Source organism: Mastigoproctus giganteus, chromosome 2 (genome assembly GCF_048544385.1).
Source record: "Mastigoproctus giganteus isolate SK-2022 chromosome 2, ASM4854438v1, whole genome shotgun sequence".
Lineage (NCBI taxonomy): Eukaryota > Metazoa > Arthropoda > Arachnida > Uropygi > Thelyphonidae > Mastigoproctus > Mastigoproctus giganteus.
The window spans coordinates 241,571,454-241,598,526 of NC_143576.1; the positions used below are offsets into that span (position 1 = coordinate 241,571,454).

General features: G+C 38.1%; 1 protein-coding gene across 1 annotated transcript in view; it reads right to left on the bottom strand.

Annotated features, from left to right (window-relative positions):
- Positions 1–2,158: 2,158 nt before the first annotated feature.
- The window catches only part of IKKepsilon (I-kappaB kinase epsilon), a 217,132-nt gene continuing 192,217 nt past the window's right edge, over positions 2,159–27,073 (bottom strand). Inside the window, exons 19-20 of the mRNA XM_090369072.1 lie at positions 17,181–17,252; positions 2,159–2,328 (exon numbers count right to left, since the gene is read on the bottom strand). Coding sequence (XP_090225198.1) covers positions 2,250–2,328; positions 17,181–17,252 — 151 coding nt within the window. The 3' untranslated portion in view covers positions 2,159–2,249. The remainder of the gene's footprint in view (positions 2,329–17,180; positions 17,253–27,073) is intronic.

A 27,073-nucleotide genomic window follows, 5' to 3' on the forward strand; every position in this document is an offset into this window, starting at 1 on the left:
CAAACATGTTATATAAACATGTTATATTTTTAGGCAAATTATCATTCGCACTTTTTCCAACAACAGAAAGAGTTTATGCTTGGCAAATGCTGAAAGAAGCACATCATCCTGACTTTCTTGTGCCAACTGTCAAACATGGAGGAGGATAACAATGGTTTGGACAGCAATATCTTTATATTCTTTAACTCTTATCATCACCTTGAATGGGAGAATTATTGCCACTGATTACCTTGATATTCTAAGTGACCAAGTTCATCCCATGGTGTAAAAATTGTTTCCCACAAATTATACCGTTTCAAGATGATAATGCTCCAATACACACAGCCAGATGTATCCAGTCTTGGTTTGAAGAGCATGAAACCTGAGGCTAAGCATCTCCCATGGCTTGCACAAGCATCTTAATGTTATTGAGCAACTGTGGGTATATGTGGAGAGGAGAGTGAGAAGCAGATTTCTTCCACCTTCATCACACAAGGAGCTTGAAATGGTTTTCCATGAAAAATGGTCCAATATGCCTTTTAAGACAATTCAAGATTAATTTGAATCCATTCCACAGAGAATACAAGCTGTTTTTAAAAGCAAGGGAGGATCAACACTAGATTAATGCATAACTGTGACTTTTATCACAGGTGTTTCCATTATTTTGTCTGCTTCCTGCATATCATCCAGATATATAAAATTAACATGTTAATTATGCTGGACAAAAAGTTCTTAAACTAACCCAGATAACACAGAATACATATGTATTAAAAATCTGAAAATCAATCATAAGTTTATTGATAAATAGAGGATACATTAATTTGCAGGAAATGAGTGGCTAGGATATTTGCAACTCAAACAGGGAAGCTTTCATCCCACTTGGATTCTCCACTATCCATATGTGTATCAGTACTTGGTAGTGCCTTGTCAACGAGGGGAGAGGGATGCCTATCTGATCCTAAGATCTTGTAGTGTGCTACTTACTTGGTAGTGCCTTGTCAATGAGGGGAGAGGGATGCCTATCTGATCCTAAGATCTTGTAGTGTGCTACTACCAGTTTACTGCCCACTTTTCAAAAAATAAGGAAAGCTTCAATCTAAATTAAGATTATCTCATAAACACAATATGCTTTTTTTTTTTTTTTTCATTAGTGAGTGCATTGAGAGATCATTCTCATTCCTGAAACTCTGCAGAATGCCACTTGTAACTAGCTTCGATTAATAGCATTTAATTAATCCCAATGTCAACAACTAGAAGTGATTATTGCCTTTCTTGCTCCAGAAAGCAACCACAACACTTGCTGGAATAACTGTTAAACATACAATTACTCCAGCTGAGTGATTCAATATTGGTGCTGCAATGTGATAATGTTTAATAGTTATTCTGCCCTTATGTTTAGTTTAATGAACTCTACTAAAAATTGGGACTAACAAAAATCTCATGATTGTTGTTCATCCTTTCTCCTGATTGCTCATCAACCAGGAAAGACGGCTTTTATCAAAATGCAATTTTCACAAAAATTGCATTTTGATAAAAGCAGAAATGTAATGAAAGTATAAGCACACCCTCTATATGTTTAAAAGATGTATATTATACTCATTTCCAACAACAACAACAATAATAATAATAATAATAAAAAACTTATGGTGAGAATATACTTTTCTTATACTTTTTTATATTGCCTTTATAACAAATAAGAATATATTTTTCTCTTTTACAACGATGTTGTACAAAGTGACAGTATGAAAATATTACGCAAATATGAAATAAAGAAATGTAAATTCAGTTTCTGGAAACTGTTTTATGCTGCTGAACAATAAAATGATTTCAAAAGCTAGTTTGTAAGTGCTTTTGTAAACACTCACAAGGTTTTTACAAAATTAAAAAAAAATTACATAAAGAGGTAAAAGAAATGTATATTTTCCATAGAATGGATTAAGAACTAAGTTCAGTTTAATTACTGAGAACCACTTTATACTTATTTCCACTTCTTAAGCATTTTGCTTGTTCCCATGACTCAAAATACAAAATCACACTTAAAATTAACTGAAATTTCTAAAAACATATTCATTAAAAAGATATTTTAATGTGTGAATTAATAAATATTTTAGTCAAGAACTGTACATCATTTAGTTGTTTAAAATTAAATATTATAAAAAATTGTTTAAACCATCACTTCACATTTGTAGCATTTGCTTTTGCAAATGCTGTCCTTATTTCATTAAAAGTATACAAGAATTCTATACAACTCCATTTAACTATTTTTCTCTTCATCTGACATCACCATTAGCTAGAGGTAATGAGCAATCATCTTCGACAGGAGAGAGCTCCAGTGCTATGTGTTTGAACCTTAACCATATAAAATAAAAAATAAAAAAAACATGAAATAGTTACTCGTCTTACAGGCACGACAAAGTTTTAAGAGATAACAATTGTTATCTTTTGACAGGTAACAATCTTCATTTATGCTCATAAAATACACTTAATGTATATGCAAATTACATTAACCTCTATATATTAACTGCTAAAAGATTAGAAATCAAGTTAATTCCAGTAAAGAGACATGTTTCTGTCTATTATCTCAGAATGTTGAAGATAAGCAATGGAGAAGCAGTTTTTTTAAATCAGAAATAAGATGGGAATAAAGTTAAGTTCTCTCCTCACCAGAGAATTACCCAAAGATTGCCATTTACGGAACTGGTTGTGAATGTAAGACAAGTTGCAGTCATTTGTACATGGAAAGTTTATCAAATGTGAAAAGTGGCGTGTAGCTTACTATCATTAGCAAAACTATGGACAGAATTTCAGTCAATGGGAGGTTATAAATGCACAGGAGAAAAGGTTGATTGATTGATTGATTTTTGGATTTTATTGGCGCATTAGCAACTAGGGCTATAATGCGCCAAGACCAGGTATATATAAAAATTAATATATAAAAATAAAACCTAATTAATTAGGCCACCATGTCCAGATTTAATAACAAATATTTAAAAAGATAAATCAATAAAAGAAATAACAATAACATATAAATTTTAAATATGATTAAAAACCTTTATTGCTTTCAAAAAGCTAAAAATAGCAGACACATTGTCATTGGCGGATAAAATCTGACTGAGTGTATACGGCTCAGTCAGATGGATAAAAGCGGTAAAGCGGATATTGCTAAAATCTGGACAGTCAACTAAAATGTGTCTAATAGTTAAAATTGTGCCACAGGACTCACACATAGGTGGGTCATCAGGCCTCAGCAAATATGAATGAGTCAAATGACTATGTCCTATGCGGGTCCGGGCAAGAACAACTTCCTCCTTACGATTCCTGCGCAGACTGGACTGCCACAGTTCAATTACAGGCTTTATATGATATAATTTATTCGCAGTCTGTCTATTCCACGAATCCTGCCATTGGGAGTGTATGTTTTGGTGTATTATTTGCCTGTAGTCTGTATAGGGGACTGACAGGCAGCGGTTATTATTGAGAATTGCTAATTTGGCTGTGGCGTCAGCCAAATCATTTCTCCTAATCCCAATGTGGCTGGGAATCCAGCAGAAGCGGATATCATATTCACGTCCACGGAGGAAGTGAATCTTCTGCTGAATACTAGACAGAACTGGATGAGGATTATATCTCACAGATATTAAAGCCTGTAACATGCTGAGAGGGTCGGAATATATAATGAACCGTTGGTATTGGCATTCACTAATGTGATCCAAGGCTAACTCTATAGCATGCAGCTCTGCAGTAAATATGCTGCATTCAAAGGGAATCTGCTCCGATGTAGTGGTGTCTGTAAAGACAGCAGCAGATCCCACATATGATTCCGACTTCGAACCGTCTGTGTAGACTGGCGCGAAGTCGGAATATTCAGTTCGGTGTGCTGAATGAAGCTGCAGGTAGACAGATGATGGAGTGTCCGACTTTCCCCGATTTCTAAGAGACAAGTCATATTTCGGGACATGAGCATGCCAGGGTGGAAAGGGTTGCTTTGGTGTTTGGGCAACCTTGTCTACCTTGATATTAAGTTCTTTGAGTAGCTCTTGGAGACGAATACCTAAAGGACGATTGGCAGTCTTATGGGTATTGTATAAATTTTCCCATCGTGGCTCAAAAACGAATGGCCACGTAGGATGGACTGGCAGGGATTTCAGTTTTAAAGCGTACTTTAAAGACAACTGCTTACGTCGAAGCGATAACGGTGGTTTGTTTGCTTTGACATATAAGCTCTGGACAGGAGATGTTCGAAATGCTCCAGTAGCGATACGTAGAGCCTGATGATGGACAGGGTCCAGCCATCGAAGGGCACTGTCTCTGGCTGAAGAATATACTTGGGACCCATAATCTAATTTGGATCGCACAAGTGCACGGTAAAGCCGTAGAAGGGTGCATCGGTCTGCATCCCAAGATACAGAGGAAAGCGAGCGGAGCATATTAAGGCCTCTTGTGCACTTTGTGCGGAGTTGACGAATATGATCCAAAAAGGTCAGTTTTTTATCAAATACGAGTCCCAAGAATTTTGTGTTCGCTGCTACTGGAATAGCATTTTGTCCGAGCCTTAATTCAGGTTCAGGATGAAGATTACGCTTGCGACAAAAGTGTACACAAACGGTCTTCTCCAGCGAGAACCTGAAGCCATTAGCAAGTGGCCAGGAATTCAGATTATCAATGGCTTTCTGCAGTTGTCTTTCAATAACCCTCATGTTGCACGACTGACAAAAAATGCTAAAGTCATCAACATAGAGGGCACTGTTTACAGTTGGAGGAAGTTGTTCTGTGATGGAATTTATTTTGATGGCAAAAAGCGTGACACTTAATACTGATCCTTGTGGTACTCCCTCCTCTTGGCTAAAGGAGCGAGAGAGTGAGGATCCCACATGAACTTGGAACAATCGATTGGCTAAAAAGTTTTGAATAAAAAAGGGGAGATGCCCTCTAAGGCCTAGGCTATGTAAATCTTTTAAAATGCCAAATCTCCAAGTTGTGTCATACACTTTTTCCATGTCAAAGAACACCGACACCAAGTGTTCGCGTTTTAGGAAAGCATCCCGGATGGATGCTTCCAATCTAATAAGATGGTCCAAAGTGGACCGGTACCTTCGGAAGCCGCACTGGATGTTGGAGAGAAGGTCATTTGATTCTAGATACCATATTAAACGAGAATTAACCATTCTCTCCAAGATTTTGCACAGACAACTAGTCAGAGCAATAGGACGATAATTGGTGGTGACTTTTGGATCCTTTCCTGGCTTAGGAAAGGCAAGAACGATTGCCTTTCGCCAGGAGTCCGGAAACTGCCCTTCAGTAAAGATTCTGTTATACAGAAGGAGCAGACAATCCATAGATTTTGGTGAAAGATGTTTAATCATTTCATAATGGATGCCATCTGGTCCAACGGCACTTGCTTTAGAAAGAGCGAGGGCTCTTTCCAGTTCCTGAATAGTGACATCCCCGTTGTAAGGATAAATGCTCTTACATTTAAAGTTAAGTGCCTGTTTTTCGATTTTATATTTCAGGACCAGGAACTCTGGGGAATACGAAGATGTTGCAGAGATGTTAGAGAATGTTTCCCCAAGAGAATTGGCTATTGCAGTTGGATCTGCAATAGCGCATCCATTATAATCTAGGATTGAAGAAGGGTGGGATGTATATTTTCCCTTCATTTTCCGGATTTTATCCCAGACTACCTATCTATTAACCAGTCTACAGTTGGTAGACTGGTTAATAGATGATGTAAAACGGATCCACGATTCCTTTTGTCTCTGACGGCGGATATATCGTGCTTTGGCTCGTGCACGTTTAAAGGCTATAAGGTTGGTCGTGGTAGGATATCGGCGGAATATCCCCCACGCTTTGTTTTGAGCCTTTTTTGCTGCTGTGCATTGTGAATTCCACCAAGGTTTAGGAAATGGGGGAAACCGGGCAGATGTTTTTGGAACAGCATTCGCAGCTGCTTGGACAGTATTTTCTGTGATGTACTTAACTGCATCATTGATAGGCTCTTGACTGACTGTGCTAAGATCAAAATTTGCCTGATGTTGGAAGGCAGTCCAGTCAGCCTGATCAATCTTCCACCGTGGTAACCTGAAGGGAAGACATGGGCTCCCACTGTGTAACGAGGTTATCACAGGGAAGTTATCGCTTCCGTATGGATTCTCCTCCACTTCCCAAGTGAGTGAAGGGAGTAGAGAAAGGGAGCAGATAGAGAGATCAATGGCAGAAAAAGTACGGGTAGGCATGTGGAAGAAGGTGTTTGTTCCAGGATTTAGAAGGGAAAGGTCATTGTCATTTAGCATATGCTCTATGACTCGTCCCCTTCCGTTGATGTTAGCACTACCCCACAGGGTGTTATGTCCATTCATATCCCCGAGAAGTAAGAAAGGGGGAGGCAACTGCGTTAGAAGATCATAAAGGTCTTCCTGGGAGATGTCAGTCCCAGGTGGCAAATAGATAGAGCAGACGGTTAATAAAAATCCCACCGTAAGGCAAATTGCAACAGCTTCTATGCTAGTTGTAATTAGCAAGGGCTGCACTGGGGTCTGGTTACCCACAAGGATAGCCACTCCCCCATGTACAGAGCCATCCGCAATTCTATCCTTACGAAAAATTGTGGTGTTATGCATCGTGGGATCGTCATTTGCCTTTAGATATGTCTCCTGCAAGCAAAAGCAAACTGGTTCGTGCTTTTGAAGAATTATTTTGGCTTGGTGGGTCCATCAGGCGGCTTCCGAGGTGCTGAGGGCTTACTTTTATCAGTCTTGGGTTTATCTTTTTTGGGGAAGAATGGACGCTGTCCCGTGTCCATTTCTTCCTCCGCAAAGAGTTCCAAGACTGAATCTTCCGGTACCTCCTTCTGCTCGACATCCACCTTTTCTTGGGTACTAGGGGGGACTTCCCCCTTTTTATTCTTTTCTTTCATAGTTACCTTTGTTACTTGTGGAGCGTTAGGAGGTACCGATATAGGAGTGGCAGCTGATTGGTCCTTCTGCGCAGGTTTTTGAGAACTTAAAAGATAACGCGCGATGGGAGTGAAAGACTCCTTTGGAGGAATGGTCATGTCCGTCTGAGTTCCGACGGAACATCTCCCTGCTACCTTCTGGGCGTAGGTAGGTTTGTTGATATTCAGGGGTTTGACCGATTTCCTTGCCTCCTGGTATGATATATTTAGCTCTGCCTGCCTTCAGCCGTTGAATTTCTTTTTCTTCTTTCCACCTCTGGCATGCTCGTGAATAGGCCGTAGGAGAAAAGGAATAGGTGAAAGGTTACTATGGCATTAGTTACAAATTTAGAAGACAGTTATATACCATCACATGCAGCAAGTGGACAGAGAAGACACTACAATATTAAAGGCTGTTGCTTGAATTTCTTAAAACATTTCCATGGCATTGGTTCAAAGATGAGCGAAAAACCTGCAAGAAGACCTGATGTGTTTAAGGCTTTAAATGAAATGATTAAACTAATGCTGATGGCATTTTTACTTTTTCTTTTTCTCAGATGATGCACATAAGGAAATGTAAATTTAAATTAAAAAAAGATGGTGCCAAGATAAATGAACAAAGATATGCTTTCAGCCAGAGGGTAACTAATTGAATGAACTAGTTACCATTTGGTGTTGTGGGAGTGGGTAGTTATTATTATTAGAGGGGATAAACAAATGATGAGAGTAGGGTTTTTTTTTTTTTTTTGGCAGACGCTATATAAGATTGTTTCCTTGCACATATGCCACACTAATGCTAAACTACAATACTAAGCTAATACTAATCCTACAGAACTACAATACTAATACTAGTATTGTAGTTTAGTATTAGTGTGGCACTAGAATGAATTAAATTCATATTGCAATTGTTTAATCAGATGAGGATATCATTAATCGTTTTCACTTGACACTGATTAAAATTGAGAAATGAAAATCACAAGGTGGGTATATGAGAAAATTTTTTTTTATTCCAACAATCACTCTTCATGATGTATATTTTTTACTTAAAATTGTAGCTAGGGTATTTATCTCAATTCCCTTCTTTATACTATTGCTGGCATAAAGAAATTTTTAATTTGATCTCAAAAATAGGTAATCTGAGGAGTTACTTAAAAGGTATAGGGCAATGTTGAGGAAAAGCCATGTGTTAGGATTAATTTGTACATATCTGGAATTTTGCTAGGCAGAAGAGTGCAATGAGAGCCTTGCCAATCAATTTGGTGTTGGATAGATAGAGCAAGGTTTGAGGGATAGAATTTTTATCAGCATGGTCTGTACTTGTAAATATCCCTGTAAAAACAGGAGACTGTTTTTATAAAGATGGAATACAGTTAAACAGAAGGGGATGCAGAATATTTACTGATGATATCGAGGCAGTGTTAAGCAGATTGGAAAACTGACAGTTTGGAGGGAAACACGGACTAATAATTTAACGGCAGCCACAAGCAGAGGTGAAATTGATCCTTGCTGTGCTTCTACTGGAACATGCAGCAGCCTGGACAGAAAGGTGTATGGGATTACAAAGCCTGCTAGGGGACTTCATGGGACAAGAAAATATATGGGCTGTTAGTGTTACTAACAGCAAAAACAGGTGCATATATATTTGCATGTGCACTAATGCTGGGGGTATAGTAAATACATTTGATGAATTTGAAGTATTGGAAAGTCATAAAATGTGGACAATATAGGGATATCAGAAACATGGCACCACTCAGACTTAAGGGATGTGGAATTTGAATATGGTAAGTACAATGTATAGAAAGGAGAGACAGGACAGAGAAGGATGGATGGCTAGACGAGTTATGGTCCTAGTTAAGAACTGCATAAAATCTAGGGGCAGTGAACCCAGTGGTTGCTGCATTTGGGACACAAAATAAGAGTAGAAGTATATTATAAGTGAAATGATTGTGATAAGTAGAATGAACAACTACACAAAAAGACAAAGAAAAAAAGAACAAAAAGATTCGAACTTGTGGCTTGGTCACAAGTTCGAATCAATATCTGGAAAAAGTTCTGTCATTCACATGGTGACAGAACTTTTTCTGGATTTGCTGGATAACTGTTTTCTACACCACCACCATGTTAGAGAGTCAACAAAAGAAAGCAATACTCTTGATCTGACAACCAATAGTGATTCTCTGTGGTTTTAGAATCTCCAGATAAAAGAACCACTAGATTGGTGCGATCATAAAATACAGATTAGCATTGGCACATAATGCAAGCTTATATAGCATCAGCCAAAAAAAAAAAAAACACACACCCCCTTCTCATTTCACTCATTCCAAATGTTTGTCTAGTTCTTGAATCTGTTTAAGCTATCAACTTCTACAAAGACAGATGGAAGTTTTTCCAGCAATAAACCACCCACTGGCTAAAAGCAAACTTCCGCACATCTATCCTACAACTATCTTTCCTCAATTTGAATTTATGCCCTCTCAGGCGATTATTCCGAGCAAGAGGAAGAATCCCATCAGCATTGAGCATGCTCAAACCATTCAAGGCGTTATACACTTCAATCAGATCACCTTGCAGGTGCCTAGTCTCCAGACACTGTTTGTTCCATTCACTAATCTTGTTGCCCTTCTCTGTACTCGTTCCAACAGCTCTATATCCTTCTTAAAATGAGGCCTCCAGACCTGTATACAGTACTCAAGGTGTGGCCTGACCATTGCCTTATACAAGGGGATAATCACCACCTTATCCCTGCTAGAAAAATTCCTGTATATCATTAACAAGACACCATGAGCTACTCTTACAGACTGTCTGCACTGCTCAGAAAACTTCATATCTGCACAATTACCCCCAGGTCCTTTTCACTCTCTACCTCTGTCAGTGTAGTACCACACAGTTTATACGTTATTCTGGGATTACTGCTTCCCATATGCAGTACTTTACATATGTCAATATCAAACTTCATTTGCCACCTCTCAGCCCAACTATTCAACTTTTCTAGATTCTGTTGCAGCAGCATACTGTCATTAGTGTCATTAACAACCCTGCCAACCTTTGTATCATCTGCAAACTTGGACATTAAGCTTGATATACCATCATCAATATTATTTATAAATACAGAAAATGGACCCAACACTGAGCCTCAGGGCTCAGTGTTGGGTCCATTATTGTTTTCTGTATTTATAAATGATATTGATGATGGTATATCAAGCTTAATGTCCAAGTTTGCAGACGATACAAAGGTTGGCAGGGTTGTCAAGGACACTACTGACACTATGCTGCTGCAACAGGATCTGGAAAGGTTGAGCAGATGGGCTGAGAGGTGGCAAATGAAGTTTAACATTGACAAATGTAAAGTACTACACATGGGAAACAGCAACCCCAGAGCAACGTATCAACTCTGTGGTACTACACTGACAGTGGTAGAGAATGAAAGGGACCTGGGGGTGGTTGTGCAGGCAGATATGAAGTTCTCTGAGCAGTGCAGACGGGCAGCAAGAGTAGCTCATGGTGTATTGTCAATGATATATAGGAATTTTTCTAGCAGGGATAAGGAGGTGATTATTCCCTTGTATAAGGCGATGGTCAGGCCACACCTAGAGTACTGTATACAGGTCTGGAGGCCTCATTTCAAGAAGGATGTAGAGCTGCTGGAACGAGTACAGAGAAGGGCAACAAGATTAGTGAATGGAACAAAGGGGTGCTCTTACGAAGAAAGGCTTAAGTTTTGCAAATTACAGTGTCTGGAGACCAGGCACCAGCGAGGTGATCTGATAGAGGTGTATAAAGCCTTGAATGGTTTGAGCATGCTCAATGCTGATGGGATTCTTCCTCTCGCTCAGAATAATCACCTGAGAGGGCATAAATTCAAATTGAGGAAAGACAGATGTAGGATAGACGTGCGGAAATTTGCCTTTAGCCAGCGGGTGGTTTGTTGGTGGAACAGACTTCCATCCCTTGTCGTGGAAGTTGATAGCCTAAATAAGTTTAAGGCTCAGCTGGACAGGTATTTTGAATGAACAGAGGGGTGAAGTGGAAGTGGTTTTTTTTTTTTTTTTTGGCTGATGCTGTATAAGCTTGCTTTCTTGCATGAAATGCCTCTACTAATGCTAATGCTAATGTCTAATTAGTTCAGCTGACATCCATTTAGGCCTAAATCTTGAACAATATTTCTTAGTTGGTATGAAAAGCCTAGTAGTTTCCAAGATTTGGGATTTATTTTCAGATATAATTATTCTCAAAGGCAAAGGGAGAGATTTTACTTTCTAACAGGTGATTTCAATGATCTTAGACAGTTTTTAAATTCTTTACAGTGGGAACAACTGTCAATAACTGAAATTTCTAAATGGGAAGTGCTCAGGGAAGTAACTGTAGATACTACTAAGCTTCTTGTACCAACTAAGAGAACTGTTCAAGGTTTAGATTTCAATGGATGTCAGATGAACTAATAAGACTAGCGGTAGAGAAGAAGAATATTATGGGACTCTTATAAATTAAGAGAATCTCCTCAATTTGCCAAACAGCTAAGGGAATTAGGAAAATTAAGGCAGATTACAAGAGATCTTCGGCTAAGATTGCAAAGAAAGGTAGCAATGAATTTTTTGCTTATGTTAGCAGCAAAAGGAAAGAGATGAACTTTATTGGTCCATTGGATAAATATTTTCTTCTAAATTCATGTGTGAAGTTTTTAGGGACGGGGATATCAGAAGCATACCCAATTCTAACTAGGAGTTAAAAGTAAATAAGGCATCTGGGGCTGATGGAATTTATCTAATTATATCAAAAGAGTGGTAAAACAGGTAAGCAAACCTTCAGCCATAATTATATTAGGAGAGCAATAATTATAACTTATTGCTCTCCTAATTATCTATGCATAATTATAAGCACCATAATTATAATTTTATTAAGCTTTAGCCAAAATTATGAGTAGGGACATCCCTTAAATCCAAGTGGAGTTCACTGCAGATTGGAGTGAGTGATTTTAGTTTATTTGGCACATAAGCAACCAAAGTTATGATATGCCAAGTCCACTACAGATTGGAGATGTGCCAATGTCTCACGTTATTCACAAAGGAGGGGTGAATCAAAGGGTGAAGTGAGTAATTACAGACTTGCAAACTAGATTTCTGTTCCAGGAAATGGTGTTAGTGGTTAAAGAAGCACTGCAGTTTTGACAGGAATGCAGTTATAGAGCAACTGCAACACAGTTTTGTTAAGGGAACCTTTTCTTATGAATCTGATTAGCTACTATGATGCAGTAACAAAGGAACTGTATGCAAAAAAATAATTTTGACATTACATGCTTAGATTTCAGTAAAGTTTTTGGTTCCATTACATAAATGATTGCTGCATGAACTGGAGTAGTGTGGCATCAGGAGCAAGTTACTGCTATGGATAAAGGGACAGTTGGAGTTTGCTGATGATGCAAATGTTGGCAGAGTGATTAATAATGAATCAGGCTATGTCACTGCAACAAGACCTAGAGAAATTAGGCAGATGGCCTGAAAAGTGGCAAATGAAGTTTAACACTGATAACTGGAAGGCACTACATACAAATAGGCTGCTAGGATTGTTCATGGGGTTCTGTCAATGGTATCCAGAAATTTTGCCAGCATGGATAAGGAGGTGATTATCCCATTGTATAAGGCAATAGGGCTGCAACTTGAGTATTATACAGGTCTAGAAGCCTCATTTTAGGAAGGATGTACATCTAGTGGAATTGGTAGAGAAGAGCAACAAGATTAGTTGGGGACACAAAAGAGTACCTCTACCAAAAAAGACTTCAGTTCTGTAAATCGCAGCATCTGAAAGCCAGATGAGATGTGTACAATGAAACCTGATTGAAATGTTTAAGACCTTAAACGGACCAAGTAAATTAAATGTGGATGGCATCCTAACTCCTTCTCAGATGACACATATAAGGTGACATATGGTTATATTCAGTGGTGAGCTATAGTGGGCTCGCGAGAGCCCATTGTTATTTTTTTGAAAATTTGCGAGCCCATTGTTGAAATGATTATTTATTTTACAAATGAAATCCTGAATTTAACCATTGAGTATTCAGAGCCGGAACTACGGTGAGGACAGCGGGTAACCATCCCCAGCAGTTTAATTGCCCAATCGACCAGTTATATATTTTTAAATTGCTTCATTTTTGAGTTAATTACATCGAACCCCTGTTTAACGAACTTCTTCATAGCGAATTTTTTAAAATTTTCCTTGGTTTTTACGGAAGCATTTAAAATAATTTCCGACGACGTATTACGAGTGACAACTTTGTACGCATTGTCCTCACCTAGCACCTAGCCTTTAGGTAATTAGAAAGCGCGAATTAAGGGTGAAAGGGATTACCATTCCACAACGTTACTGGTGGCCGTAAAACCATGGAACCTCATTCCGAGAAGTTGGAATGAGGGTCCATAGACGTCCGCTAGTTGTGCTTTCCATAGCCAGTCAGAGGATTAAGAAGATTCCCGACGCGGTTAATAGCCACTGGTCAACCTGTGTTGTGGTTTCCCCTTTACTCTGACAAGAAATCATGTTTTTCGGAGAAGTGAGTGATCCAGGCGTTTCAATAACTTTTTCCTGTCAATGTTTACATAGTCACAGTAGCTGAATATCCGAGTGATTCCGATATTTTGCACAGTATTGAAATAACTAGTGACAGTACTGACGTCAAGGGGTGGAGGAGGGATGAGGCAACTTTGAGGTAAACTTTCCAAAGATGAAATGTTGGCAGATTTGGAAACTGCTTCGAGGCTTTCACCGTGAAGAAAATGTTCCAAAATATAATGGCATACAGGCATAATAAAAAAAAAAAAAAAAAAAAACTATGCATTATATCACCAATCTCCAAAAGACCAGCACGAATTAAGGATCGTATAAGGGTCATGTATTCGGGCCACGATAGGCAGATTGTAGAAGGCAATATGAGAAAACAAAAGGAAATATTTATTTTTCAGTGCTAAAATCATGACAGAATACAATTATTTCACAAACACCACATTACTGACAGCAATCACAATTTAATTATATCAAAAACACAAATTAAAATTTGCAAAAAATCATACAAATTATAATCAAACGTTTAAGTATTATAATAATCTTAATATACTTTAAATAATCTTAATAATAATAAACTCTATTATTTGGGTAACACTTGTTTCCGTGAAGTGTGCATTGTGGAACGGATTAATTGTACGGTCGAATTTTGTGATTTGGTGAAGGCGTTTACTTTCTGATTGATTTGTGTCATTGGGGGGGGGGTCTTAGCTGAGGTAGGGTGTTTTTCCTCCTATCCAGCTGTGTAACACCTGGCTGGCCTCCACGTGGTGCGGTATGGGCAATGTCAGGTCCCATCAGGGGCCCGACAGCCAATAAGCCAGATGAACAATGGACACAACAGACTACGCTATACACGATCCACACACTTTAAATCTCTGGCTTGACAGGGTACTGTCACTCGATACAGAGAACACCCCGGAGATTGGAGAAATCCCAGGAGCCACTAGACCCTCAACATACCAAATATCCAGCTGTGTTAAAATCGGTAAACGAGTTCCCGATTTAAAAACATAGTCAAGTGGGGGGAAAACACCCTAGGCATATTAATGTAGGAGGACACTGAGGGGGGAAAGCAGTGAATGACACTTGTCAATCGCTGATCTGGAGTTTTACTTAATTAATCTAATTATAATAATAACAAGAAAATGGAACATTTTCCGGGATTCGTTCGGACCACGATGGGAAGCTTGCGGACGGCAACTGATGATTGGAGGGATTATCCCGCTTTGTGCAAACACTTTGAATCAGAAAGTTAAATATTCTGGATTATTAAACCGACTTTTCAATCTGGAATTTCTTAACGATTTAGCACTAATGATGGACATCCTGCAGGAGCTCTCTTACTTTTCAGAAGCTTTACAAAGTAGCAAAATCACTATAGTAAAAGCAGATAAATTAATTATTTTAACTACCAATGCTATCGTTAATTTAAAAAATTCTGAAGGAATCGAAAGTAAGAACACATTTAAAAAATTACCTCGTGACAGGTTATTAAGGATAAGTTATTAATGCAACAGAGTAATTTTAAATTAAATAAAGAAAATAATGACGATGAGGAATTGAAAGAAATTTTAAACATATGCTACCTGGAATTGTGGAATATGAAAGAATTTTCGTCTCTGTGGCAAGACGGTGAAAAACGAATAAGAAATTTAAGTTTTCTGATAAAATATGAAATAAAAATTTAATGATTTTAGAGATTTTGTAGAAGACAGCTTATCTTTAAAATCGAGTGAAATTCCCTCTTCAATTAAGAAAGCCAGAAATATCTTTGAAACCATTGCGATTAGTAGTGCTGAAGCTGAGTGAGATTTCAGCATAAATGAATAATATTGTGACAATTGAATATGTTGCAGATTATGATGACTATACATCTAAATGGAAAACCATTGCTTCAATTTGATCCGGATTGTTATGTCAAATCATCGCTCAGCTATTGAGCAAAGCAGAAGATCGACAACAAATATAAAGAAGTAAATTGCATATGGCAATTTTCAGAATAAATTTTTCTTGAATATTTGTATAATAATTTTTTTCATGTAATCTGTGATTTTTGTGTTCCTTTTCTAGAAGAGTGTTTTTTATGTTAATATTTGTTTTTATATTGTAGAATGTTTTGTGATAGTTTTTGTTATTTGTGATATTTTTTATTCGCAGTATTAAAATTTTATCATGAAAAAAATGTATCCATTATATTTCCCTAGTTGTTAAAAAAAAGAGGAGACCAATAAAAAAGTGGTAGATGGTTTTATGTGAATCCTTCATGTTTCTTTTATGTATTTTGATTTGTATATTGATTACGAAATAAAAGAGCTTTTGTATTGTAAATATTGTATTTTATTGATCATTTGCAAATTTTCATAATTTCTGGAAAACAAGACAATGGATTTATGATAACTAAAGTAACAGATGTATATTTGTGATTGCAACGTATCTAAATGTCTGGAAAACAGCGTTGATTGAAATACCGATCTTGTAGTTGAAACGACATAAGCAGCTGTTCGGGGAAACTAACAATGGAATGTTACGAAAATGCGAGACGAAAAAATAAATTATTGACAAATATTTGAATTGATTGTTGTAGTCATATGACAAATACTTGTATTGTTCCAATCATACTTACTTCAGGAAGTATGACTGTAACGTCATATTACTCAAATTCTAAAAACTTAGAACTCGAGAGAGTATCACATCCAGGTATTATCGTAAAGGGGGGGCATGATGACCAGGCTGACTGGAGATATCATACCAGTCATGAAAAATGCATCACGTGCTCTGGCTTAGTGCAGTGAAGGGTTTGTAAAGGTAGGGTACCTGCGTGTACCTAGGAACCTTACAATAAAGATCATACTAGTGAGTGCTCTGCGCAGACTAGTAGTGTGAACATCGGAAGTGTCTCTGGCGAAAGCCTATGGCAGTCATTCGCTGTAGTCATCAAAAAGTAGGCAAAACTGCGAGCCCATTGTTAAAATATTCACAGCTCACCACTGGTTATATTGAAAAAGATGGTTATAGAATAAATGTGGCTGAAAATTTGATTTCAGTCACAGTAATTGATTGTTGGAACAAACTTCCATCTAGTATTGTGGAGGTGGTTAGTTTGAGCAAATTTAAGGAAGGATTGGACAAATTACTGGAGGATGGAAAAATGATGTGGTTAAATTTTTTTTTGGCTGATGGTGTATAAGCTCACTTCTTTTCATCTTTGCCACAACTAATACATCTCTCATGGTCAACAAGCACCATGGAATCATGCTACTTGTCAACTTACATAGACTGCATTAATGTGGCATCTAGTTCTCTAACCTGGTCAGACTTTAAACATGCTATTAAAGTATATTTTTATGCAGTATCACAAAATGTAAACAAGATCCACATAGGCATTTAATTTATTTATGGGAAATGATAATTTGAATTGGCTTCTGCACTCCCATTATCATCTTTGAAATGTATTACATTACTTATATTAAGTGACCAACATCCATTCTTGGTTTAACTCCAAACTAAATGAATAAACTTTTATTCCTCTTCATTCACCTGTTTTACTTCCGTTCTTTAAGACAGTATTTCTTTATATTTATTTTTTGAAAACCACAATCCCATATAAGCTAAATTTTTTTAATATTTAAAATAATTAAATAAAAGACTACTAAAATGGAAATTCATATATCATCAGATGAAACTTTTATACATATTTTATCATAAATAAACTTACTTTGTGAGCATGTCATCATTTATCTTAAGCATTTCCATTATCTCTGTATGGGCATGTTTGAGTGCATAAAGACTGAAATAAAGAGGACAGGTAATAAATATTCAAATCTGCTATTTTTAGATGAATAACTTATTTATTTTTGGTAATTAACAAGCTAAAATAAAAATAGATTTCATTCACCCGTCATTCCAAAATAAAGGAGAGAAAGCAGAGATACCTAACCCTAATTTACAATTTAATAAAATAGACCATGAAATGCAATACATATTTGGCAAATACACAGATTATATACCTCCTGTCCCTCTCACATCTTATTTTAAAAGACAAACTATGGGAAACTATGGAGGATAAAGAGGATAATTTCAGTTTTAAAAATGCAATTTTATGGTTGTCTTTAGCTTAAAAATAAAGGTAAATAAATATTTCATTTTTTGTGGTCTGTGAAGTTGTTGCAGACATTCTCTCAGATATGCCAAGCTGTGCTTGCTACCTGGGAGTCTAAACTGCTGATGGAACTGATATTCGGGTGACACTCAAGCCAAGTGGACCTAATTTCGGAAAAGTACAGTCGGTCTGTGACAGCCAAATACACCATGAATTGTCAAACTAATAGAACAAACTTACCTGCGAAAAGATCTAATCCTCCCAAACAGTCTCCATTCATTTCACAAATATATGTGGTCTCAGTTCTAATCCCAATGATGTCCATTTCCACTTACAGCCTGCCAAACTCCATGCACTTTTTTTTAAGTGCATATGTCCATTCTAATATTTCTAATTCAGAGACTTAGTAATTTAGAATCCCCTCTTTTTGATCTTCTCTGGCTTGTACTCTCCCTACCACATTCTGCCAAATTCATCTGTTACCATTATTGTTCTCCCAACTCCACTAATCACTTGGAACTCTTTGACTTCCTCTCTTTGAAACTTGACTTTCTCTCTCCAACTTTCCTGACAGTGAGGTAATTTTCCTTGGTGATTTTAATGTTCACAACTCCAGCTGGCTTCTGTTTTCAAGTCACACGGGCCCTGGTTGATGTGCCAAGGCTTTTGCAATTACTAATGACCTCGCACACATTTACCTACCTGAATACCAGATAATCCTAACCACGCAGCCAACATGCTTGATCTTTAATTCACGAGCAATTCTTCTAAGTACACAGTTGAAGTGAGTGGTCCTCTAGGCACCTCAGATCACAAATTGGTGATGGTCTCTTCTCCAATGGAGCCTTTCTCTCATAGCCATTCTAGTCCTCATGTTGTTTGGCATTATAAAAAAATGCAAAATGGGATGATCTGCATGATTTCTTTTCTTCTTTTACTAGGATTACTGTTTCAAATCATCTGATGTCAATGTTTGCCCAGCTCATGTCAGTGAAACTATTCTTGTAGGGATAGAATCCTTTATTCCACACGCTATCTTAAAATCTTGTTCTTTATCTAAACCTTGGTTTTTCAATAAATATGTTAAGGTTGTTCAAGAGAAGAATGTTTCATAGCATAATTGGCTTGTTTCCAAATCAGTCCAAACTTTATTTCAAACAAGCTAAGAGTAGAAAACTTGCTTCTTGTCCAAATGGTAGCCAAGCATTCTGGTCTCTTGCCAAAGCTATTAGATGCAACTTTTGCCCATCTCTGTTCCCACCTCTGTCAAAACCATATGGTTCTATTGCCAGTTCAGCCAAAGATAAAGCTGACCCGCTAGCATCCTATTGATGATCTTGGTAAGCTGCTTCCCACCATTCCCAGTACACTTCATTCAATGCTTCCTGTGGTGTTCTGTCAAAAGTATGTCAAAAAGATTTTGATTAATCTTGATGCTAAATAAAGCTCCAGATCCTGATGAAATTTCTCCACTTGTTCTCAAAACCTGTAATCCTGAACTTACTCCTGTTCTGTGTCACCATTTTTCACTTTCTTTTTCCAAAGGTGTGTTTCCTTCTGCTTGGAGATTTGCTCATATCCAGCCAGTTCCTAAAAAGGGTGACAAATCCCTCCAATTTTTGTCCCGTTGCAATTACTTTTAATCTTTCTAAAGTAATGGAGAAATCAATTAACTGCCAACTCTTAAACTATCTAGAAAACTTCCATCTGATCAATGACTGCCAGTATGGATTCTGTCAATGTCGATCCACTGGTGATATTCTGGCTTATGTTACCCATCTATGGACAAATTCAATGGAAAAGTTTGGTGAAACTCAGGCAGTTGCTCATGGCATTTCAAAGGCTTTTGATTGTGTTTGGCAAAAAGGTCTTCTAAATAAGCTTCCATCTTATGGCTTGCAAACCGTTTTTTGTAACTGGGTATCCAGTTTTCTCTAAGACAGCTCACTGTGGGTGTTGGTAGATGACTCTCTGTCCTCTAACTTCTCCACTATTGCTGGTATTCCCCAAGGTTCAGTTCTTTCTCCCACTCTTTTCCTCTTATATATTAATGACCTTCTTCCATTGAGCAGAAATTCTATCCATAGTTTTGCTGATGATAGCACATTGCATTCCACCTTCCAGTTTGAGAAACCTTGTCCTAGACAAACAGCTTCAACTTCTTGAATATCCAATACCAATTCCTTAAATGCTGATCTCCAGGTAATTCTACAGTGGGGCAATGGAAAACTTCAAACTCACAGAACCAACTTTTCTTCATAAATATATTTCCTGAAAATTACAATCTACAGAAGTTCAAGTCTGATGTCAACAACAAATATCTTCTTTCATCTTCTCAACCTTCAATCCATGCATAGTACTAAGTACTATAGGTTCTAATATCTCTCATTGTTTGGGGTTTTCATTAAAATAAAAACAACAAAATGTGGCAGCTCATAAAATGTCATGAATGTGCTGTTTAGTTCTCTTTTGTTCATTTGTGTGTTTCATATTTTAGTATCAGAATTAGTATCTGCCATAAAAAAAAAAACACTCCTCAAATGTTTTACTCCTCATGATGTAAGTGCTGATGCCAATCCAAATGACCTTTAAATTTCTTCAAGCTGTCAGTCAACCACTCACAGAGATAACATATTCCATCAAACAACAACTTGCTGGTTAAAAAAAAATTGTGAAGTCTTTCCTTAAATGGATCCCCTTTTGACAATATCACCAAGCACATAATGGGAGGAATTGGTTATCAGCAAACAGCAGACAATAATTATTCCCCAGTTGTAAACATAATGAGTTGTTGTTATTTGGTTTTTAGGGGCATTAGCAACTAACATAATGAGTGTAGGTTTTCAACTGATAATGGTAAGATGAGTAGATGTATCAGGATTTATTTGTAAGTGAAATTCAAAAAATCATGCAGCAAGGGACTCTCTAACATATTGTTTCAGCAAGTTCTGATTTTGGGAAGCCTCCTAAATACTACTCAAAGCTCATGTTATCAGATTAAATTATAAAAAGATTACAAATTTTTTCCATCCTGAAGAACAGCAACATCAAGATGTTTATCCAAAATTCAATAGTACTATTCTTCAAAGCACTCTGAACAAACAACTTTAAAAAATTTGCAGAAGTATGATTAATGTGTTCCAGTTCACAGCAAAAATATAACCGTATCAGGATAAAAGTTGCCTATTTATTTTTAAATCAATTGGCATCTTTTAAATCAGGTTACCTACTAGATGATTCCAAACATTAACTTATTGCACTCAAGTTTATCTCGAGATCAATAAATTAAATAAGTTATTCTTAACTAATCTTATCACTCATCTCTGCATTCTCTCCAAAAGGCATGCATCTTTCGTCAACTAGGGTTTTAGCACCAGTATGCAAGATTTGAGATTCGGCCAAGCCATTTCTTTATATAAGAAATGGCTCTGTGGTAGAGAACGAAAGGACCTGGGGGTAATTGTGCAGGCAGATATGAAGTTTTCAGAGCAGTGCAGATGGTCTGCAAGAGTAGCTCATGGTGTCTTGTCAATGATATACAGGAATTTTTCTAGCAGGGATGAGGAGGTGATCATTCCCCTGTATAAGGCAATGGTCAGGCCACACCTTGAGTACTGTATACAGGTCTGGAGGCCTCATTTCAAGAAGGACGTAGAGCTGCTGGAACGAGTACAGAGAAGGGCAACAAGATTAGTGAATGGAACAAAGGGTTGCTCTTATGAAGAAAGGCTTAGGTTTTGCAAATTACAGTGTCTGGAGACTAGGCACCGGCGAGGTGATCTGATAGAGGTGTATAAAGTCTTGAATGGTTTGAGCATGCTCACTGCTGATAGGGTTCTTCCTATTGCTCAGAATAATCACCTGAGACAGCATAAATTCAAATTGAGGAAAGACAGATGTAGGATAGATGTGCAGAGGTTTGCCTTTAGCCAGTGGGTAGTTGGTTGGTGGAACAGCCTTCCATCCTTTGTTGTGGAAGTTGACAGCCTAAATAAATTTAAGGCTGGGTTGGACAGGTATTTGGAACGAACGGAGGGGTGAAATGGGAGAGTTTTTTTTTTTTTTTTTGGCTGATGCTGCATAAGCTTGCTTTCTTGCATCATGTGCCTCTACTAATGCTAATGACAGAACAATACCATTAAGCAGGTATTACAAATTTTTTCACAGATGGTAATCTGATGGGACAATACAGTTTGGCATACAGTAGGTACAGAAATGTCCCAACCAAACTCCTAACAGTTTTGACACATGATTTGAATGATATGATATTGATATTAAGAGTAGGAGACCGGCGGAATTACTTAACAAGTACGGGTCACTGATGAAAAAAAGCCGTGAATTAGGGTTGAATTTGAAAGTGTCCGCAATTCTGCCCAGACACGATAGGTGGGAGTATATGATGAGAGCCCTGGCCCTGTCGATCTATTCGGCCCTGGAAAGATTGTGCAGGGCTCAAGGGGTAGAATTTTTTTCAGCCTGGTCTGTACTTGTTAACAGGAGAGACTGCTTCTACAGGGATGGGATACACTTAAATAGAAAGGGTGCAAGAATGTTTGCTGATGCTATCGAGGCAGTGTTAGGAGGGTCGGAAAACTGCTAGATTGGGGGGATACAAGGACTAATAGATTAACAGTAGCCACTGGCAGAGGAGAAAGTGATTCTTGCACGGCTTCTCTTGGAATGAGCAGCAGCCTGGAAAATAAGATGCAGGATATTTCAGACACTGCTGGGAATCATTGGGGTACAAGTAAACACATGGGTTGTGTTAGGGTAGCTAATAAAAAGAACAGGCGCATGTATACTTGCGTGTACACCAATGCTAGGAGTTTAGTAAATAAATTTGATGAATTTGAGATATTGCTCAAAACATCAAAGGCAGATATTGTTGGGATTTCAGAGACGTGGTGTCACACAGATATAAGGAATGCAGAACTGGAATTTGGGGAGTACAATGTCTACAGAAAGGATAGACAGGATAGGAAGGGAGAAGGGGTTATGCTATTAGTTAAGAAACACATAAAATCCAAGAAATTGAAGCCAGTCGACATCGCTAGACAGAGCAGTGTCGAGTCAGTTTGGTGTGACATAAGCATTGGGAGATCAAAATTGAGAGTAGGAGTGTGCTATAGGCCTAATGACTCTGATGAGTATAATAAGAAACTGTACAGAGAAATAGAGTGGGCCAGTAAATCAGAGAGTCTTATTATGGGGGATTTTAATTTCCCAGATATTTACTGGAATTTGGGGGCTGGTCACTCACACACTAGCAAGGCTTTTGTGGATTTATTGGATGATTGTTTTCTACATCAGCATGTTTGGGAGGCAACTAGAGGGAGTAATACTCTTGATTTGATTATCAGTAGTGATTCTTCATGCATTAAGAATCTGCAGATAAATGAACCACTAGGTGGCAGTGATCACAGTGTTCTGAAGTGGGATTTACTCAAAGGGGTAACTACCATTAGGGGTAAAGGGAAGGGGTATTGCTTTCGTAAAGGCGACTACAGTGGACTGAGACAGTATTTAAATTCTATACAGTGGGATCAACTGATGATGTTACCAACAGCAAATTCAAAATGGGAAGCATTCAAAGAACTTATCTTAGGCCTAAATGGATGTCAGATGAACTAATGAGGCATATGGCAGAGAAGAAATATGCATGGGATACATACAAATTAACACATGACACAGAAGCCTATGATAGATACAAGTTGATCTGTAACCAAGTTACAAAGGAGGTTAGACAGGCGAAGGCAGATTATGAGAAATCCTTGGCAAAGGATGCGAAGAAAAACAGCAAAGAGTTCTTTACTTATGTAAACTCTAGAAGGAAGGGGATGAATCAGATTAGTCCACTTGATATCGATGGGTCAACTGTTGATGATCCTGCTCAGGTAGCTAACAAACTAAATGAATATTTTGCATCGACATTCACACATGAGGAGTTATTCAGCAAGGGGAATGCCAGAGGTGTATTCAACTCTGGCAGTAAGCTAGAGAATCTTGTAATAACTGAGAGTAAAGTGGAGGAGAAATTGTTGAAGATAAACACAAGAAAGGCACCTGGGGTGGATGGAATCTATCCAGTTATATTAAAGGAGGCAGCAATGGAAGTAAGCAAAACCTTAGCCATAATTATGAGAGCTTCCTTGGACTCAGAGGAGGTACCCGTGGACTGAAGATGTGCAAATGTGACCCCAATTCACAAAGAAGGATCAAAGGCTGACACAAGTAATTATAGACCTGTGAGTTTAACTTCTGTTCCCGGGAAATTATTGGAGGCACTGGTTAAAGAAGCACTGCAGGATCATCTAGACAAGAGTTCAGTTGTAGTTCGGACACAGCATGGTTTTGTTAAGGGGAAGTCTTGCCTGACCAATTTGATTGGGTACTATGATGCAGTCACAAAAGAACTGGATGCAGGGAATAGCTTTGATATTATATACTTGGATCTTAGAAAGGCTTTTGATACTGTTGCACATGGAAGACTGCTGCACAAATTGGAGCAGTGTGGCATTGGAGGCAAATTGCTGCTATGGATAAAGGGGTGGTTGAGGGGGAGAAGACAGAGAGTGGTAATCAATGGACACTGCTCATCTTGGACTAACGTTATTAGTGGAGTCCCTCAGGGCTCAGTGTTGGGTCCATTATTGTTTTCTGTATTTATAAATGATATTGATGATGGTATATCAAGCTTAATGTCCAAGTTTGCAGACGATACAAAGGTTGGCAGGGTTGTCAAGGACACTACTGACACTATGCTGCTGCAACAGGATCTGGAAAGGTTGAGCAGATGGGCTGAGAGGTGGCAAATGAAGTTTAACATTGACAAATGTAAAGTACTACACATGAGAAACAGCAACCCCAGAGCAACATATCAACTCTGTGGTACTACACTGACAGTGGTAGAGAATGAAAGGGACTTGGGGGTGGTTGTGCAGGCAGATATGAAGTTCTCTGATCAGTGCAGATGGGCTGCCAGAGTAGCTCATGGAGTATTGTCAATGATATACAGGAATTTTTCCAGCAGGGATAAGGAGGTGATTATTCACTTGTATAAGGCAATGGTCAGGCCACACCTAGAGTACTGTATACAGGGTCTGGAGGCCTCATTTCAAGAAGGATGTAGAGCTGCTGGAACGAGTACAGAGAAGGGCAACAAGATTAGTGAATGGAACAAAGGGGTGCTCTTACGAAGAAAGGCTTAAGTTTTGCAAATTACAGTGTCTGGAGACTAGGCACCAGCGAGGTGATCTGATAGAGGTGTATAAAGCCTTGAATGGTTCGAGCACGCTCAATGCTGATGGGATTCTTCCTCTAGCTCAGAAAAATCACCTGAGAGGGCATAAATTCAAATTGAGGAAAGACAGATGTCGGATAGACGTGCGGAAATTTGCCTTTAGCCAGCAGGTGGTTGGTTGGTGGAACAGACTTCCATCCCTTGTAGTGGAGGTTGATAGCCTAAATAAGTTTAAGGCTCAGCTGGACAGGTATTTTGAACGAACAGAGGGGTCAAGTGGAAGTGGGGGTTTTTTTTGGCTGATGCTGCATAAGCTTGCTTTCTTGCATCAAATGCCTCTACTAATGCTAATGCTAAAACAATCCTGCCAACCTTTGTATCGTCTGCAAACTTGGACATTAAGCTTGATATACCGTATTTCCCCATGTATAAGATGCACCTTTTTTCGAAAAATTTGGGGTCAAAAAACTGGGTGCGTCTTATACAGTGGTTGTAGATTTTTTTACTTGCATTTCCCGCTTTTTCTCGCTTGTTGTCTTTGCGCTCATTGTTCCGCACTTGTTACCGGTATATTAGGTTACGTTTTGCCATGTTCTGCCCAGAAATGGCTCAGAAAAGATTTTCATACAGTGCTGAATTCACGTTATGAGGAGTTGTATGAATTTTATGACGAATAAAACTTGAGTTCAATAACTTTAGGTAATACATTTTTTTTTCAAATTTCGGGCCCCAAAATTAAGGTGCGTCTTATACATGGGGAAATACGGTACCATCATCAATATTATATTATACCATCATCAATACTGGAATAAGTTGCCCTCATGGGTGGTAGACGCCGACAGTTTGGGGAAATTCAAAGGTCATCTGGATAGTATATTGGGTAAGGGAAGTGCGCATAGGATGATAGGTTTAATTTCCTTTTTTTTTATTAATTATTATTTTTTATTTTTTTTTTTGTTTTTATCATTGTTTTGTTCATTTTTTTTTTTTTTATTATTTTTTTTTTTTTTGGCTGGTGCAGCATAAGCCATAGGCTTTCTTGCACCATGCGGACATTACTAATACTAATTTATAAATACAGAAAACAATAATGGATCCAACACTGAACCCTGAGGGACTCCACTAATAACATTAGTCCACGATGAGCAGTGTCCATTGACTACCACTCTGTCTTCTCCTCCTCAACCACCCCTTTATCCACAGCAGTAATTTGCCTCTAATGCCACACTGCTCCAATTTGTGCAGCAGTCTTCCATGTGCAACAGTATCAAAAGCCTTTCTAAGATCCAAGTATATAATATCAAAATTATTTCCTGCATCCAGTTCTTTTGTGACTGCATCATAGTATTCAATCAAATTGGTCAGGAAAGACTTCCCCTTAACAAAACCATGCTGTGTCAGAACTATAACTGAAGTCTTGTCTAGATGATCCTGCAGTGCTTCTTTAACCAGTGCCTCCATTAATTTTCCTGGAACAGAAGTTAAACTCACAGGTCTATATTTACTTGTGCCAGCCTTTGATCCTTCTTTGTGAATTGGGGTCACATTTGCACATCTCCAGTCTATGGATACCTCCCCTGAGTCCAAGGAAGCTCTCATAATTATGGCTAAGGGTTTGCTTACTTCCTTTGCTGCCTCCTTTAATATAACACACCCCTACTCTCAATTTTGATTTCTTATTGATTATGTCACACCAAACTGACTCAACTCAACATTGCACTGTCCACCCATGTCAACTCATGGATGCATATCCTTAGAATTTATGTGTTTCTTTAACTAATAGCATGACCCTTCCTCCCGTTCTATCCTGTCTGTATACATTGTACTTCTCAAATTCCAATTCTGCATTCTTTATATCTGCGTGACACCACGTCTCTGATATCGCAACAGTATCTGCCTTGATCAGCACCTAAAATACATCAAGTCTATTTACTATACTACTAGCATTGGCATACATGCAAGTATACATGCACTTATTCTTACTATTAGTTACCCCAACACGGCCCATGTATTTACTTGTTCCATGATGAATCTCAGCAGTCCTTGAAATCTCCAGCAACTCGCTTTTCAGACTTCTGCTCATTTCAACAGAAGCAGTGCAAGAATTCCTTTCACCTCTGCTTGCAGATACTGTTAATCTATTAGTCTGTGAACCTCCCCAAGCTAGTTTTCCAACCCGCCTAACTCTGTTTCGATAGCATCAGAAAATATTCTTGTACCCTTTCTATTTAAATGTATTTCATTTAAGGGTTAACAGGAGAGACTGTAG